We start from the raw sequence: 18,625 nt of genomic DNA on the forward strand, positions 1-18,625 counted from the left end.
GATAAGGAGTGTTGATGTCAAACTGATCCTAGATATGTGGGATATAAATTCACAAGACACCATAAACAGAACCACGAGGAAGCGAATGGGAACGAAACAGGAGAGAGAGGATTTGTCCAATAGAAACTCTCTCTTGTTGTCATTGCAAAACGTAAAACCGTCTGGACTAATGACTCAGTATTCCTACTCTCGAAAACGAGCCATGGGTCTGACCTTACCATGAGGAAGCGAATAGGAACAGAAACAGTAGAGGATTTTGTCCAATAGAAACTCTCTCTCCTCGGATCTGTCCTTACCTTCTCTGGGTTGATCTTGTCGTAGAGCTTGAGGACGTACATGACTCGTTCTTTAATGCTTTCAATGGTGAGGGGAGGCAGGTCTCCATACTGTCTACAGAACACTCCCACTGAGCTAGAGATCTAGAGAAGAAGAAGAAGGAGGACAGGAAGGAAGAAAGGATGGGTTCAGAGGTCATTCACTTATCGATGACAGCTTGACTGACATCACTTCTGCACAATGTACCCATTTGACCAATCAAGCGGTTTAGTTCAAGCCTAGATAATAGCTAGCTGATATTACAGATGTCCACTGCATTGTATTTAGTGCACAAGTCATGCGTGCGTCACATCCTGTCACAACAACCTCAGGTATTGACAATAAATAACACATTTGCTTTAGAATAAATTAAAATGTGTCAAATCGACTGTCATCTAGCTAGTATACACTATATAACATGCTAGTAAGCTATGCTAACAGTACTTAATTGTACGACAGATGAATAGTTTGAACATGAAGTATAATTCTAATTGTACTCAACTAAACTAGCCAAGTGTCAAACGATTACATGATACATTAGCTTAGCTTAACTTTGTCTGCTGCTAACACATGAGACACAGTCGGTTGTTTTGTAACATAAGTGCATGTATCATTCAAACTATGCATTTTCACAGAGTCGGTTTCGTTGAATTAGTCAAACGGACCCAGTTTTGTCCCGGTTTTAAGAGCTTGGCTTTGCAAAGTGACCGGTTGCCACTTAGTTACAGATTTCATTTGGAAAGACACTGGTAGGTCAATGTACAATCCATCACTACTAGGCCACAGCAGCGACTAAATGTCTCCGTGTTATTCAAGACAAACCCGTGTTTGTTCGATCCACCGGGTCCGCTGACTGCTGGCAATGAAGGACAACGGTCGGGGGTTGAATAGGACCGGGACAGCTGCGGTTCTCACTGTAATGTTCCCCAACGAGAGTCTCACGGAAGACCGGGGGAGCTGGCGGACACACTGCGCTAGGACACGGGACGCCATGGTTTTGAGGATCAATCCCAGGGTGCAAAGCAAAACACGCGTTTTGGAAGACAAGGTGGTTTCCACTAGATAGCACAGCCACAAAGTCAAAGGGAAAAAGAGGTCAAATGTGCGCAGGCGCACTAGTTATTATTTAAAAAAATAACGCCGATATTTAATATGATTTTTCTTTATTAAAATATAACGTAATTATTATGCTTTCCGGTATGTTTTCTTATTTCATTAAATTGGAATAATGTAATAATTGTGACTTTGGTTGAATTTTGTCGCATCTTCGGGTAGCCGATCAAGGTATTACGTTCTGTACGTAAGACATGACTAATCAACAGAACCAAAACAAAAAAACTATTATATTAAACAATTATATATTATATTATTATTTCGTCGATCATTAACAGATTATGTTAATTCGTTAACACACATATTTTAAAAAATAAATTTGTTGAATATTACTTATTATTTGTGAGCGGAAGAGCTATCCATCATCATCGATGTTGCAGTGCTCTGCTAGTATGGTCTGAAGGGAGAGGCTGACAGCAGAGCAAAAACAACAAACCAAATCAACTCGTTTTCTGTACATTTTAAAACAGAAATCATTACAACCATGGAATTGTGTGAGATACTGTACAACAAGGCGGAATACATTGAAACGGTAATCTTCCGTAGCAAGCTTGTAATTCGGTGTTTATTTGACTAGATAACGTTAACGATTAGCAAGTTAGCGTTTAGCTCATTGGTATTTACACTGAGGATACCAAACATTATGAACACCTTCCTAAACCTCTTTTTGCCCTCATAACAGCCTTAATTCGTCAGGGGCATCGACTACAAGGTATAGACAGCGTCCCAACAGGGATGCTGGTCCATGTCGACTACAAGGTGTAGAAAGCGTCCCAACAGGGATGCTGGTCCATGTTGACTACAAGGTGATGAAAGCGTCCCAACAGGGATGCTGGTCCATGTTGACTACAAGGTGTAGACAGGGATGCTGGTCCATGTTGACTACAAGGTATAGACAGCGTTCCACAGGGATGCTGGCCCATGTTGACTACAAGGTATAGAAAGCGTCCCAACAGGGATGCTGGCCCATGTTGACTACAAGGTGTAGAAAGCGTTCCACAGGGATGCTGGTCCATGTTGACTCCAAGGTGTAGAAAGCGTCCCAACAGGGATGCTGGCCCATGTTGACTACAAGGTGTAGAAAGCGTTCCACAGGGATGCTGGTCCATGTTGACTACAAGGTGTAGAAAGCGTCCCAACAGGGATGCTGGTCCATGTTGACTACAAGGTGTAGACAGGGATGCTGGTCCATGTTGACTACAAGGTATAGACAGCGTTCCACAGGGATGCTGGCCCATGTTGACTACAAGGTATAGAAAGCGTCCCAACAGGGATGCTGGCCCATGTTGACTACAAGGTGTAGAAAGCGTTCCACAGGGATGCTGGTCCATGTTGACTCCAAGGTGTAGAAAGCGTCCCAACAGGGATGCTGGTCCATGTTGACTCCAATGCTTCCCACAGTTGTGTCAAGTTGGCTGGTTGTCCTTTAGGTGGTGGACCATTCTTGATACACACGGGGAAACGGTTGAGCGTGATAAATCCAGCAGCGTTGCAGTTCTTGACTCAACCCGGTGCGCCTGGCACTACCAAACCCTGTTCAAAGGCACTTCAATATATTTGTCTTGCCCATTCACCCTCTGAATGGTACACAAACACAATCCATGTCTCAAATCCTTATTTAACCTGTCTACTCCCCTTCATCTACACTGATTGAAGTGGATTTAACAAAGTGACATCAATAAGGGATCATATCTTTCACCTGGATTCACCTGGTCAGTCTGTGTCATGGAAAGAGCAGGTGTTCTTAATATTTTGAGTATATACAGTGCACAGTCACTGAACCCTCATTGCTCGGTCCCTCAGCCAGCCAGACAGCCAGCTTGAATTGCAGATAGACCATTTCTTGACGAGGCATCGATTACAGTTAGCATCTAGCGGTGGTCTGTAAACCTGTATCTGAGTCAGTACTGTTTATACCAACTGATCAGCATGTCCTCTCTCCCTGTCAGTTAGCATCTAGCGGTGGTCTGTAAACCTGTATCTGAGTCAGTACTGTTTATACCAACTGATCAGCATGTCCTCTCTCCCTGTCAGTTAGCATCTAGCGGTGGTCTGTAAACCTGTATCTGAGTCAGTACTGTTTATACCAACTGATCAGCATGTCCTCTCTCCCTGTCAGTTAGCATCTAGCGGTGGTCTGTAAACCTGTATCTGAGTCAGTACTGTTTATACCAACTGATCAGCATGTCCTCTCTCCCTGTCAGTTAGCATCTAGCGGTGGTCTGTAAACCTGTATCTGAGTCAGTACTGTTTATACCAACTGATCAGCATGTCCTCTCTCCCTGTCAGTTAGCATCTAGCGGTGGTCTGTAAACCTGTATCTGAGTCCGTACTGTTTATACCAACTGATCAGCATGTCCTCTCTCCCTGTCAGTTAGCATCAAGCGGTGGTCTGTAAACCTGTATCTGAGTCAGTACTGTTTATACCAACTGATCAGCATGTCCTCTCTCCCTGTCAGTTAGCATCTAGCGGTGGTCTGTAAACCTGTATCTGAGTCAGTACTGTTTATACCAACTGATCAGCATGTCCTCTCTCCCTGTCAGTTAGCATCTAGCGGTGGTCTGTAAACCTGTATCTGAGTCAGTACTGTTTATACCAACTGATCAGCATGTCCTCTCTCCCTGTCAGTTAGCATCAAGCGGTGGTCTGTAAACCTGTATCTGAGTCAGTACTGTTTATACCAACTGATCAGCATGTCCTCTCTCCCTGTCAGTTAGCATCTAGCGGTGGTCTGTAAACCTGTATCTGAGTCAGTACTGTTTATACCAACTGATCAGCATGTCCTCTCTCCCTGTCAGTTAGCATCAAGCGGTGGTCTGTAAACCTGTATCTGAGTCAGTACTGTTTATACCAACTGATCAGCATGTCCTCTCTCCCTGTCAGTTAGCATCTAGCGGTGGTCTGTAAACCTGTATCTGAGTCAGTACTGTTTATACCAACTGATCAGCATGTCCTCTCTCCCTGTCAGTTAGCATCTAGCGGTGGTCTGTAAACCTGTATCTGAGTCAGTACTGTTTATACCAACTGATCAGCATGTCCTCTCTCCCTGTCAGTTAGCATCAAGCGGTGGTCTGTAAACCTGTATCTGAGTCAGTACTGTTTATACCAACTGATCAGCATGTCCTCTCTCCCTGTCAGTTAGCATCTAGCGGTGGTCTGTAAACCTGTATCTAAGTCAGTACTGTTTATACCAACTGATCAGCATGTCCTCTCTCCCTGTCAGGCGTCTGGTAACAAAGTGAGCAGGCAGTCGGTGCTGTGCGGCAGTCAGAACATCGTCCTCAACGGCAAAGTAAGTAACAACAAGCTATACAGGTATTACACCATGAGATGGGCCAGTTGGGGCTTTACATTACTATACAGGTAATAAACCATGAGTCTCCCTGTCTGTCTGTCTGTCTCCCTCGCTGTCTCCCTCCCTGTCTGTATCACCCTGCCGTCCTGTCTCCCTCCCTCCCTCCCTCCCTCCCTGTCTGTCTCCCTCCCTCCCTCCCTCCCTCCCTCCCTGTCTGTCTCCCTCTCTCCCTGTCTCGCTCCATCCCTGTCTCCCTCCCTGTCTGTCTGTGTCACCCTGCTTCCCTGTCTGTCTGTGTCACCCTGCTTCCCTGTCTGTCTGTGTCACCCTGCTTCCCTGTCTGTCTCCCTCCCTCCCTCCCTGTCTCCTCCAGACTATAGTAATGAATGACTGTATAATCCGTGGAGACCTGGCCAATGTCAGGGTGGGGAGGCACTGTGTTGTGAAGAGCCGAAGTGTCATTCTCGCTCCCTCCCTCCCTGTCTCCTCCAGACTATAGTAATGAATGACTGTATAATCCGTGGAGACCTGGCCAATGTCAGGGTGGGGAGGCACTGTGTTGTGAAGAGCCGGAGTGTCATTCGGCCGCCGTTCAAAAAATTCAGCAAAGGGTGAGTTCTGCTCAACCTCTTCTAGACCAGGGGTCTCCTCTTCTAGACCAGGGGTCTCCTCTTCTAGACCAGGGGTCTCCTCTTCTAGACCAGGGGACTCCTCTTCTAGACCAGGGGACTCCTCTTCTAGACCAGGGGTCTCCTCTTCTAGACCAGGGGACTCCTCTTCTAGACCAGGGGACTCCTCTTCTAGACCAGGGGTCTCCTCTTCTAGACCAGGGGTCTCCTCTTCTAGACCAGGGGACTCCTCTTCTAGAGCAGGGGTCTCCTCTTCTAGACCAGGGGTCTCTTCTTCTAGACCAGGGGACTCCTCTTCTAGACCAGGGGCCTCCAATCTCTTCTAGACCAGGGGTCTCCATCCTCTTCTAGACCAGGGGTCTCCTCTTCTAGACCAGGGGACTCCTCTTCTAGACCAGGGGTCTCCTCTTCTAGACCAGGGGCCTCCATCCTCTTCTAGACCAGGGGACTCCTCTTCTAGACCAGGGGTCTCCATCCTCTTCTAGACCAGGGGACTCCTCTTCTAGACCAGTGTCTCTAACCTCTTCTAGACCAGGGGTCTCCTCTTTTAGACCAGGGGACTCCTCTTTTAGACCAGGGGACTCCTCTTCTAGACCAGGGGACTCCTCTTCTAGACCAGGGGACTCATCTTCTAGACCTTTCCAACCATGACTGTTTACTGAAACTATGGCCAACACAGTTGATACACATGATCATGATGTAGTTGTGTAAGTTAACATTCAACGTCCAGTGGAAGCAGGTCTCTGTGGTCTGACCTCTGACCCCTTGTCCCCCCTCCCAGAGTGGCCTTCTTTCCACTGCACATCGGAGACCATGTGTTTATAGAGGAGGACTGTGTGGTGAACGCTGCTCAGATCGGATCTTACGTTCACATCGGGAAGAACTGTGTCATCGTGAGTTACACACACACACACACACACACACACACACACACACACACACACACACACACACACACACACACACACACACACACACACACACACACACACACACACACACACACACACACACACACACACACATACACACACACACACACACATACACACACACACACACACACACACACACACACACACACACACACACACACACACACACACACACACATACACACTCACAGTTACTCACACACATACACACTCACAGTTACACACACACACACACACACACACACACAGTTACACACACACACACACACACACTGGCCGAGGGAACATTCAGGTCCTAAATCTGGGTCATGTGATGCTCGGGAACGACAACATTTCACTGTCCCTGTGGGGCTAGTTGGGGTCCGTGTTCTACTAGTCTGGTCTGAACCGTGTTCTACTAGCCTGGTCTGAACAGTACTAGTCTCTGTCTAGTTGGGTCCATGTTCTACTAGTCTGGTCTGAACAGTACTAGTCTCTGTCTAGTTGGGTCCATGTTCTACTAGTCTGGTCTGAACAGTACTAGTCTCTGTCTAGTTGGGTCCATGTTCTACTAGTCTGGTCTGAACAGTACTAGTCTCTGTCTAGTTGGGTCCATGTTCTACTAGCCTGGTCTGAACAGTACTAGTCTCTGTCTAGTTGGGTCCATGTTCTACTAGTCTGGTCTGAACAGTACTAGTCTCTGTCTAGTTGGGTCCATGTTCTACTAGTCTGGTCTGAACAGTACTAGTCTCTGTCTAGTTGGGTCCATGTTCTACTAGTCTGGTCTGAAGCGTGTTCTACTAGCCTGGTCTGAACAGTACTAGTCTCTGTCTAGTTGGGTCCATGTTCTACTAGTCTGGTCTGAACAGTACTAGTCTCTGTCTAGTTGGGTCCATGTTCTACTAGTCTGGTCTGAACAGTACTAGTCTCTGTCTAGTTGGGGTCCATGTTCTACTAGTCTGGTCTGAACAGTACTAGTCTCTGTCTAGTTGGGTCCATGTTCTACTAGTCTGGTCTGAACAGTACTAGTCTCTGTCTAGTTGGGTCCATGTTCTACTAGTCTGGTCTGAACAGTACTAGTCTCTGTCTAGTTGGGTCCAAGTTCTACTAGTCTGGTCTGAACAGTACTAGTCTCTGTCTAGTTGGGTCCATGTTCTACTAGTCTGGTCTGAACAGTACTAGTCTCTGTCTAGTTGGGTCCATGTTCTACTAGTCTGGTCTGAACAGTACTAGTCTCTGTCTTGTTGGGTCCATGTTCTACTAGTCTGGTCTGAACAGTACTAGTCTCTGTCTAGTTGGGTCCATGTTCTACTAGTCTGGTCTGAACAGTACTAGTCTCTGTCTAGTTGGGTCCATGTTCTACTAGTCTGGTCTGAACAGTACTAGTCTCTGTCTAGTTGGGTCCATGTTCTACTAGTCTGGTCTGAACCGTGTTCTACTAGCCTGGTCTGAACAGTACTAGTCTCTGTCTAGTTGGGTCCATGTTCTACTAGTCTGGTTTGAACAGTACTAGTCTCTGTCTAGTTGGGTCCGTCTTCTACTAGTCTGGTCTGAACAGTACAAGTCTCTGTCTAGTTGGGTCCATGTTCTACTAGTCTGGTCTGAACAGTACTAGTCTCTGTCTAGTTGGGTCCATGTTCTACTAGTCTGGTCTGAACAGTACTAGTCTCTGTCTAGTTGGGTCCATGTTCTACTAGTCTGGTCTGAACAGTACTAGTCTCTGTCTAGTTGGGTCCATGTTCTACTAGTCTGGTCTGAACAGTACTAGTCTCTGTCTAGTTGGGGTCCATGTTCTACTAGCCTGGTCTGAACAGTACTAGTCTCTGTCTAGTTGGGTCCATGTTCTACTAGTCTGGTCTGAACAGTACTAGTCTCTGTCTAGTTGGGGTCCATGTTCTACTAGTCTGGTCTGAACAGTACTAGTCTCTGTCTAGTTGGGTCCATGTTCTACTAGTCTGGTCTGAACAGTACTAGTCTCTGTCTAGTTGGGTCCATGTTCTACTAGTCTGGTCTGAACAGTACTAGTCTCTGTCTAGTTGGGTCCATGTTCTACTAGTCTGGTCTGAACAGTACTAGTCTCTGTCTAGTTGGGTCCATGTTCTACTAGTCTGGTCTGAACAGTACTAGTCTCTGTCTAGTTGGGTCCATGTTCTACTAGTCTGGTCTGAACAGTACTAGTCTCTGTCTAGTTGGGTCCATGTTCTACTAGTCTGGTCTGAACAGTACTAGCCTCTGGCATGATTGTGTTTATTACAGGGTAGTCACATGACTGTAGTTTGTATCATCACATGACGGTGGAGTTCTGTAGAGGTTCTGTTGTGATGTCACAATGGGGGTAGTGTGTTCTGTCAACATATGAAATGTGACTCCTACGCCGACCGGGCCGGGAGTCACTCCTACGCCGACCGGGCCGGGAGTCACTCCTACGCCGACCGGGCCGGGAGTCACTCCTACGCCGACCGGGCCGGGAGTCACTCCTACGCCGACCGGGCCGGGAGTCACTCCTACGCCGACCGGGCCGGGAGTCACTCCTACCCCGACTGGTTGTTCATGTTGTTTCTGTTGCTCCAGGCAACGGTCGCCACTGTGTCTGGTTGTTAATGGTGTGTTTGTGTGTGTTTGTGTGTGTGTGTGTGTGTGTTTTCCAGGGTCGACGGTGTGTGTTGAAGGATTGCTGTAAGATCCTAGACAACACAGTTCTTCCTCCTGAGACCGTGGTTCCTCCCTTCACCGTGTTCTCAGGATGCCCAGGTCAGAACACACCTCCTCCTCCTCTACCTCCTCCTCTACATCCTCCTCTACATCCTCCTCCTCTACCACCTCCTCCTCCTCTACCCCCTCTACATCCTCCTCTACCTCCTCCTCTACCTCCTCTACATCCTCCTCCTCCTCTACCTCCTCCTCTACCTCCTCTACATCCTCCTCCTCTACCTCCTCCTCTACCTCTACATCCTCCTCTACCCTTCGTCTACATCCTCCTCTACATCCTCCTCCTCTATATCCTCCTCCTCTACCTCCTCCTCTACATCCTCCTCTACATCCTCCTCTACCCCTACCTACTTCTGTACATCCTCCTCTACCTCTACATCCTCCTCTACCCCTTCGTCTACATCCTCCTCTACAGCCTCCTCCTCTACATCCTCCTCCTCTACCTCATCCTCTATATCCTCCTCCTCTACCTCCTCCTCTACATCCTCCTCCTCTACATCATCCTCTATATCCTCCTCCTCTACCTCCTCCTCTACCTCCTCCTCTACATCCTCCTCTACATCCTCCTCTACATCCTCCTCCTCTACCTCCTCCTCTACCTCCTCTACATCCTCCTCTACCTCCTCCTCTACCTCCTCTACATCCTCCTCCTCTACCTCCTCTACATCCTCCTCTACCCCTTCGTCTACATCCTCCTCTACATCCTCCTCCTCTACATCCTCCTCCTCTACATCATCCTCTATATCCTCCTCCTCTACCTCCTCCTCTACCTCCTCCTCTACACCTCCTCTACATCATCCTCCTCCTCTACCTCCTCCTCTACCTCCTCTACATCCTCCTCTACCCCATCTACATCCTCCAATAACCCTCCTCTACCTCCTCCTCTACCTCTACATCCTCCTCTACCCCCTCTACATCATCCTCTTCCCCCTCCTCTACCTCCTCCTCTTCTACCTCCTCCTCTACCTCCTCTACATCCTCCTCTACCCCTTCGTCTACATCCTCCTCTACATCCTCCTCTACCTCCTCCTCTACCCCATCTACATCCTCCAATAACCCTCCTCTACATCCTCCTCTACCTCCTCCTCTACCCCATCTACATCCTCCAATAACCCTCCTCTACCTCCTCCTCTACCTCTACATCCTCCTCTACCCCCTCTACATCATCCTCTTCCTCCTCCTCTACATCCTCCTCTACCCCATCTACATCCTCCAATAACCCTCCTCTACATCCTCCTCCTCCTCTACCTCCTCCTCTACCCCATCTACATCCTCCAATAACCCTCCTCTACATCCTCCTCTTCCCCCTCCTCTACCTCCTCCTCTACATCCTCCTCTACATCCTCCTCTACCCCATCTACATCCTCCAATAACCCTCCTCTACATCCTCCTCTTCCCCCTCCTCTACCTCCTCCTCTACCCCATCTACATCCTCCAATAACCCTCCTCTACATCCTCCTCTTCCCCCTCCTCTACCTCCTCCTCTACCTCCTCCTCTACCCCATCTACATCCTCCAATAACCCTCCTCTACCTCCTCCTCTACATCCTCCTCTACCCCATCTACATCCTCCAATAACCCTCCTCTACCTCTACATCCTCCTCTACCCCATCTACATCCTCCAATAACCCTCCTCTACATCCTCCTCTTCCCCCTCCTCTACCTCCTCCTCTACATTCTCCTCTACATCTTTCTCTACCTCCTCCTCCTCTACCCCCTCCTCTACCTCTACCTACTTCTCTACATCCTCCTCTACCTCTACCTCCTTCTCTACCTCCTCCTCTACATCCTACTCTACCTCTATCTCTACATCTGCCTCTACCTCCTCCTCTACATCCTCCTCTACCTCCTCATCTACCTCCTCCTCCTCTACTCCCTCCTCTACATCTTCCTCTACACCCTCCTCTACATCCTCCTTTACCTCCACTACATCTATATCCTCCTTTACCTCCTCTACATCTACATCCTTCTCTACCTCCTCCTCCTCTACCCCCTCCTCTACTTCTACCTCCTTCTCTACCTCCTTCTCTACCTCCTCCCCTACCTCCTCCTCTACCTCTACCTCCTCCTCTACCTCCTCATCTACCTCCTCCTCCTCTACTCCCTCCTCTACATCTTCCTCTACACCCTCCTCTACATCCTCCTTTACCTCCTCTACATCTACATCCTTCTCTACCTCCTCCTCCTCTACCCCCTCCTCTACTTCTACCTCCTTCTCTACCTCCTTCTCTACCTCCTCCCCTACCTCCTCCTCTACCTCTACCTTCTCCTCTACCTCTACTTCCTCCTCTACCTTCCCCCTCTCTCCCCTCTTCTACCTCTACCTCCTCCACCTCCTCCTCTACCCCCCCCCCCCTCTACTTCCTCCCCCCCTCCCCCATACTCGTCAAAAAACTCCTACTCGATGACATCAGCGTTTTGGCATATGTAGATACTGGTATGGTGCTGGAGATGATGAATGAGCCTGAAAAGTGATGGATTTGTCTTCAACTCTTTCTAACTGGTGTCTCTTCCCCACTCTACCTCCTCCTCTTCTACATCCTCCTCTTCCTCCTCCTCCTCTACCTCCTCCTCTCTCTCTCAGGTCTGTTTTTCAGGAGAGCTCCCAGAATGCACCCAGGACCTGATGATTGATGTGACCAAGAGTTACTACCAGAAATTCCTCTCTCTCAGCCAGATATAACCTACCCTACCCTACATTAACCTACCTTAACCTACCCTACCTTAACCTACCCTACCTTAACCTACTCTACCTTAACCTACCCTACCTTAACCTACCCCTACCTTAACCTACTCTACCTTAACCTACCCTACCTTACATTAACCTACCTTACCTTACATTAACCTACCTTAACCTACCTAACCCTAACCCTAATTCCTCTCTCTCAGCCAGATATAAACCCCTTAACCTACCCTACCTTAACCTACCCTACCTTAACCTACCCTACCTTAACCTACTCTACCTTAACCTACCCTACCTTAACCGACCCTACCTTAACCTACCCTACCTTAACCTACCCTACCTTAACCTACCCTACCTTAACATACTCTACCTTAACCTACCCTACCTTACCTTACATTAACCTACCCTACCTTAACCTACCTTAACCTACCCTACCTTAACCTACCTTAACCTACCCTACCTTAACCTACATTAACCTACCCTACCTTAACCTACCTTAACCTACCCTACCTTAACCGACCCTACCTTAACCTACCCTACCTTAACCTACCCCACCTTAACCTACCCTACCTTAACCTACCCTACCTTAACCTACCCTACCTTAACCCACCCTACCTTAACATACTCTACCTTAACCTACCCTACCTTACCTTACATTAACCTACCCTACCTTAACCTACCTTAACCTACCCTACCTTAACCTACCCTACCTTAACCTACATTAACCTACCCTACCTTAACCTACCTTAACCTACCCTACCTTAACCGACCCTACCTTAACCTACCCTACCTTAACCTACCCCACCTTAACCTACCCTACCTTAACCTACCCTACCTTAACCTACCCCACCTTAACCTACCCTACCTTAACCTACCCCACCTTAACCTACCCTACCCTACCTTAACCTACCCTACTCTGCTCTACACTATCCGATCCTTGTTCTGCCCCTGAACAAGGCAGTTTACCCACTGTTCCTAGACCAGCATTGGAAATAAAAATGTGTTCTTAACTGACTTGCCTCGTTAATTAACGGTCCAATTAATAAATTATACGTAGATTCTTTCATGATCTAACTCGACGAGTTCCTTTCAACTTCTTCCAGTTGTTTATTTGTTTTTTTGGGGGGGGCGAGACACACAACTAAACTACGACTTTGATTTTAAGACCAAATAGGAACTCAACAGTGTTTGGAGTAAACAACAGAGTTATACACCTCAGTTATGTTGCTCTCTGGCGCCATCCTGTGGGGACTGCTGATAACAGTCAATATTAAAGACATGTTGCTCTCTGGCGCCATCCTGTGGGGACTGCTGAGAATACAGTCAATATTAAAGACATGTTGCTCTCTGGCGCCATCCTGTGGGGACTGCTGAGAATACAGTCAATATTAAAGACATGTTGCTCTCTGGCGCCATCCTGTGGGGACTGCTGAGAATACAGTCAATATTAAAGACATGTTGCTCTCTGGCGCCATCCTGAGGGGACTGCTGAGAATACAGTCAATATTAAAGACATGTTGCTCTCTGGCGCCATCCTGTGGGGACTGCTGAGAATACAGTCAATATTAAAGACATGTTGCTCTCTGGCGCCATCCTGTGGGGACTGCTGAGAATACAGTCAATATTAAAGACATGTTCCTCTCTGGCGCCATCCTGTGGGGACTGCTGAGAATACAGTCAATATTAAAGACATGTTGCTCTCTGGCGCCATCCTGTGGGGACTGCTGAGAATACAGTCAATAGTTGCTATCCCACAAGGGGCTCTGTGAAGAAACACACCAGACACCTTCGGCTCAGGAATAAAAAAAAAAAGGTTTATTTTTCGACGACAGGGAACATCCTTCAGGACAATGTTTGACCGTTATAATAATCAGCAACAAAACAACGTCAAAAGTACAGTTGTATTCCAGCCTCGGAAACCCTCTCTCAGTTCTGGGAGCATCAGAGGGAAATTATTGCAGACAGTTAGCTTGTCTATTGACAGCTAGAAAACACACCCACCTCCTCCTCTATTCCTCCTCCTCTTCCTCCATCTCCTCCAGTCTCTCAAGAGTTAAAACGACAAGGTTTCTGATAGATTGAAGGTCAGGTTCCATCACAGCTATAACGGCCTCAAGCCTGGTTCTAGATCTTCCTGAAGCCTGGTTCTAGAACTTCCTGAAGCCTGGTTCTACAACATCCTGAAGCCTGGTTCTACAATGTCCTGAAGCCTGGTTCTACAACGTCCTGAAGCCTGGTTCTACAACATCCTGAAGCCTGGTTCTACAACGTCCTGAAGCCTGGTTCTACAACATCCTGAAGTCTGGTTCTACAACGTTCTGAAGCCTGGTTCTAGATCTTCCTGAAGCCTGGTTCTAGAACTTCCTGAAGCCTGGTTCTAGAACTTCCTCAAGCCTGGTTCTACAACGTCCTCAAAACTGGTTCTAGAACATCCTGAAGCCTGGTTCTAGAACATCCTGAAGCCTGGTTCTAGAACTTCCTCAAGCCTGGGTCTACAACGTCCTCAAAACTGGTTCTAGAACATCCTGAAGCCTGGTTCTAGAACATCCTGAAGCCTTGTTCTAGAACGTCCTGAAGCCTGCTGGTGCGGTTTAAAAACACTCGGTCTCGTTATAATTAGTATTTTATCAGATAGGAGCACAGATTCACCTCAATGCCAAAGATCCGTCATCACCATCATCATCACCACCATCATCATCATCATCATCATCTGTTATGTAATAAATCTTTATTAGGGTTTATTTAGTTAGTTTTAACACACATCAGATTCTCTGGAAATGACTTGTAGGGTAACTAGTGGACTGATCAGGTGGGGAAGAGATAAACAACACCCACAACCTGTTTCCATGGTTCCCTCTCTGTGACAACTTGGCCGGTATCCAACCAACGGTCTCAGTAGATACACACTAAAACCACACCCAGCTCATCTTGCATTGGACAGTAATAAATCATGTTTAAATCAGTATTACAGCCCCCGTTACCGATGAAACTGAGCCCAGTACATTTAGAAAGGCAGTCTACAAACATCGGAAACATCTGGACATTTTCATTTATCAAAAGAATGTAAAAAAAAACAACATCCGGATATCTTTTTTTAAAATTTTAAATATCTTTTGTTCTTCTTCTCAGCAACATGCAAATAGTCCAAAACAATTCCTCATAAAAAATAAATAAATCTGAGGATTCAAATCCATCTGTCAAACTCTTTATTATAATGATTTTCTACCAAATTGTATTGACTACTATGTTAATAAATAAAAACACCTGCCTCTAAATCAATTATAAATATGACAGGAGATTCTATAGCTGGAGACAACTCTGACTCTAAAGTTCAGGGGTCAAACTAGTTGACATAGGGGGGGGGGGGGGGGGGGGGGGGGGGGTCAGTCAGACTGACGCCAGGCTTTTACTTCCTAGTAAACAAACGTTGTCTCATCATCCAATCAAAAGTCTCTTCTGTTCTCCGCAGTGAGATCGAACAGGGTAGAATAGAAGGAGAAACAGGAAGCTCCTCTCTAGTGATAAATAACATGTTTACGGATCTATTCTCTTGATATATAATCATAATTTACATGCATACTGCTGGTGACCCAGTAAGGGTGACATGGTACAGGGGTGGGCGGGGTTTAGAGATGGAGGGCGGGGGTTAGAGATGGAGGGCGGGGGTTAGAGATGGAGGGCGGGGTTTAGAGATGGAGGGCGGGGTTAGAGATGGAGGACGGGTTTAGAGACGGAGGGCGGGGTTAGAGATGGAGGGTGGGTTTAGAGATGGAGGGCACGGTTAGAGATGGAGGGCAGGGTTAGAGATGGAGGGCGGGGTTAGAGATGGAGGGTGGGGTTAGAGATGGAGGGCAGGGTTAGAGATGGAGGGCGGGGTTAGAGATGGAGGGCAGGGTTAGAGATGGAGGGCAGGGTTAGAGATGGAGGGTGGGGTTAGAGATGGAGGGTGGGTTTAGAGATGGAGGGCGGGGTTAGAGACGGAGGGCGGGGTTAGAGATGGAGGACGGGTTTAGAGATGGAGGGCGGGTTTAGAGATGGAGGGCGGGGTTAGAGATGGAGGGCGGGGTTAGAGATGGAGGGCGGGGTTAGGGATGGAGGGCGGGTTTAGAGATGGAGGGCGGGGTTAGAGATGGAGGGCGGGTTTAGAGATGGAGGGCGGGGGTTAGAGATGGAGGGCGGGGTTAGAGATGGAGGGCGGGGTTAGAGACGGAGGGTGGGGTTAGAGATGTAGGGCGGGTTTAGAGATGGAGGGCGGGGTTAGAGACGGAGGGTGGGGTTAGAGATGTAGGGCGGGTTTAGAGATGGAGGGCGGGGTTAGAGATGTAGGGCGGGTTTAGAGATGGAGGGTGGGGTTGACTCTGATCTCTAGTCTCCTACAATATAGAGACTGACTGGGATCCACCAGTCTGATATGGTCTCCTACTATATAGAGACTGACTGGTCTCCTACTATATAGAGACTGACTGGTCTCCTACTATATAGAGACTGACTGGGATCTACCAGTCTGATATGGTCTCCTACAATATAGAGACTGACTGGGATCTACCAGTCTGATATGGTCTCCTACAATATAGAGACTGACTGGGATCCACCAGTCTGATATGGTCTCCTACTATATGGAGACTGACTGGTCTCCTACTATATAGAGACTGACTGGTCTCCTACAATATAGAGACTGACTGGGATCTACCAGTCTGATATGGTCTCCTACAATATAGAGACTGACTGGGATCTACCAGTCTGATATGGTCTCCTACAATATAGAGACTGACTGGGATCCACCAGTCTGATATGGTCTATTACTATATAGAGACTGACTGGGATCCACCAGTCTGATATGATCTATTACTATATAGAGACTGACTGGGATCCACCAGTCTGATATGGTCTCCTACAATATAGAGACTGACTGGGATCCACCAGTCTGATATGGTCTCCTACAATATAGAGACTGACTGGGATCCACCAGTCTGATATGGTCTCCTACTATATAGAGACTGACTGGTCTCCTACTATATATAGACTGACTGGTCTCCTACTATATAGAGACTGGCTGGGATCTACTATATAGAGACAGACTGGGATCTACCAGTCTGATATGGTCTATTACTATATAGAGACTGACTGGGATCTACTATATTGAGACTGACTGGGATCTACTATATAGAGACTGACTGGGATCTACTATATAGAGACTGGCTGGGATCTACCAGCCTGATATGATCTCCTACTATATAGAGACTGACTGGGATCTACCAGTCTGATATGGTCTCCTACTATATAGAGACTGACTAGGATCTACCAGTCTGATATGGTCTATTACTATATAGAGTCTGACTGGGATCCACCAGTCTGATATGGTCTCCTACTATATAGAGACTGACTAGGATCTACCAGTCTGATATGGTCTCCTACTATATAGAGACTGACTGGGATCCACCAGTCTGATATGGTCTCCTACTATATAGAGAATGACTAGGATCTACCAGTCTGATATGGTCTCCTACTATATAGAGACTGACTGGGATCTACCAGGTTGATATGATCTCCTACTATATAGAGACTGACTGGTCTCCTACTATATAGAGACTGACTGGGATCTACTATATAGAGACTGACTAGGATCCACTATATAGAGACTGACTGGGATCTACCAGTCTGATATGGTCTCCTACTATATAGAGACTGGCTGAGATCTACTATATAGAGACTGACTGGGATCTACTATATAGAGACTGATTGGGATCTACTATATAGAGACTGACTGGGATCTACAAGTCTGATATGGTCTATTACTATATAGAGACTGACTGGGATCTACTATATAGAGACTGATTGGGATCTACAATATAGAGACTGACTGGGATCCACCAGTCTGATATGGTCTCCTACTATATAGAGACTGACTGGGATCCACCAGTCTGATATGGTCTCCTACTATATAGAGACTGGATGGGATCTACTATATAGATACTGGCTATGGTCTCCTACTATATAGAGCCTGGCTGGAATCTACCAGTCTGATATGGTCTCCTACTATATAGAGACTGACTGGGATCTACCAGTCTGATATGGTCTCCTACTATATAGAGACTGACTGGTCTCCTACTATATAGAGACTGACTGGAATATACTATATAGAGACCGACTGGGATCCACTATATAGAGACTGACTGGGATCTACCAGTCTGATATGGTCTCCTACTATATAGAGACTGGATGAGATCTACTATATAGAGACTGGCTATGGTCTCCTACTATATAGAGCCTGGCTGGGATCTACTATATAGAGACTGGCTGGGATCTACCAGTCTGATATGGTCTATTACTATATAGCGACTGACTGTGATCTACCAGTCTGATATGGTCTCCTACTATATAGAGACTGACTGGGATCCACTATATAGAGACTGACTGGGATCCACCATATAGAGACTGACTGGGATCCACTATATAGAGACTGACTGGGATCTACTATATAGAGACTGGCTGGGATCTACCATATAGAGACTGACTGGGATCTACCAGTCTGATATGATCTCCTACTATATAGAGACTGACTGGTCTCCTACTATATAGAGACTGACTGGGCTAGGGCTACAGGGGTCAGGGATACAGGGGTCAGGGGTTAGGAATACAGGGGTCAGGGGTTAGGGATACAGGGGTCAGGGGTTAGGGATACAGGGGTCAGGGGTTAGGGATACAGGGGTCAGGGGTCAGGGGTTAACATTAGTATCGGGTAAGGTGATAGTGAGGTGTGGTTGGTGTTTGGGGTTAGGGATACAGGGGTCAGGGGTTAGGGATACAAGGGTCAGGGGTTAACATTAGTATCGGGTAAGGTGATAGTGAGGTGTGGTTGGTGTTTGGGGTTCCATCTCTACAAGTGGACCTGAGTACGGCGTTAGGCTGCTGGAGAGAGATGCATGATACTGTCACAGCCCTGTGTGTAGCAGGTTAGGTATATATA

The 18,625-nt window shown here is 47.2% G+C and overlaps 2 protein-coding genes across 2 annotated transcripts in view; one reads left to right on the top strand and one right to left on the bottom strand.

Moving 5' to 3' along the window:
• Positions 1–1,402, bottom strand: part of ndufab1b (NADH:ubiquinone oxidoreductase subunit AB1b) — a 7,363-nt gene extending 5,961 nt beyond the window's left edge. The window contains exons 1-2 of the mRNA XM_020478310.2: positions 1,138–1,402; positions 297–419 (exon numbers count right to left, since the gene is read on the bottom strand). Coding sequence (XP_020333899.2) covers positions 297–419; positions 1,138–1,308 — 294 coding nt within the window. The 5' untranslated portion in view covers positions 1,309–1,402. The remainder of the gene's footprint in view (positions 1–296; positions 420–1,137) is intronic.
• Positions 1,403–1,812: 410 nt separating this feature from the next.
• On the top strand, positions 1,813–11,658 carry LOC116359888 (dynactin subunit 5-like). The gene is made up of 6 exons (XM_031813769.1): positions 1,813–1,960; positions 4,653–4,721; positions 5,098–5,335; positions 6,135–6,246; positions 8,916–9,117; positions 11,573–11,658. Exons 3-6 carry the CDS (start codon positions 5,226–5,228, stop codon positions 11,656–11,658), a joined length of 510 nt encoding a protein of 169 aa, XP_031669629.1. The 5' UTR covers positions 1,813–1,960; positions 4,653–4,721; positions 5,098–5,225.
• The last annotated feature ends 6,967 nt before the right edge of the window (positions 11,659–18,625 follow it).

The sequence above is a fragment of the Oncorhynchus kisutch genome, unplaced genomic scaffold (assembly GCF_002021735.2).
Source record: "Oncorhynchus kisutch isolate 150728-3 unplaced genomic scaffold, Okis_V2 Okis06b-Okis10b_hom, whole genome shotgun sequence".
Taxonomy (NCBI): Eukaryota; Metazoa; Chordata; class Actinopteri; order Salmoniformes; family Salmonidae; genus Oncorhynchus; species Oncorhynchus kisutch.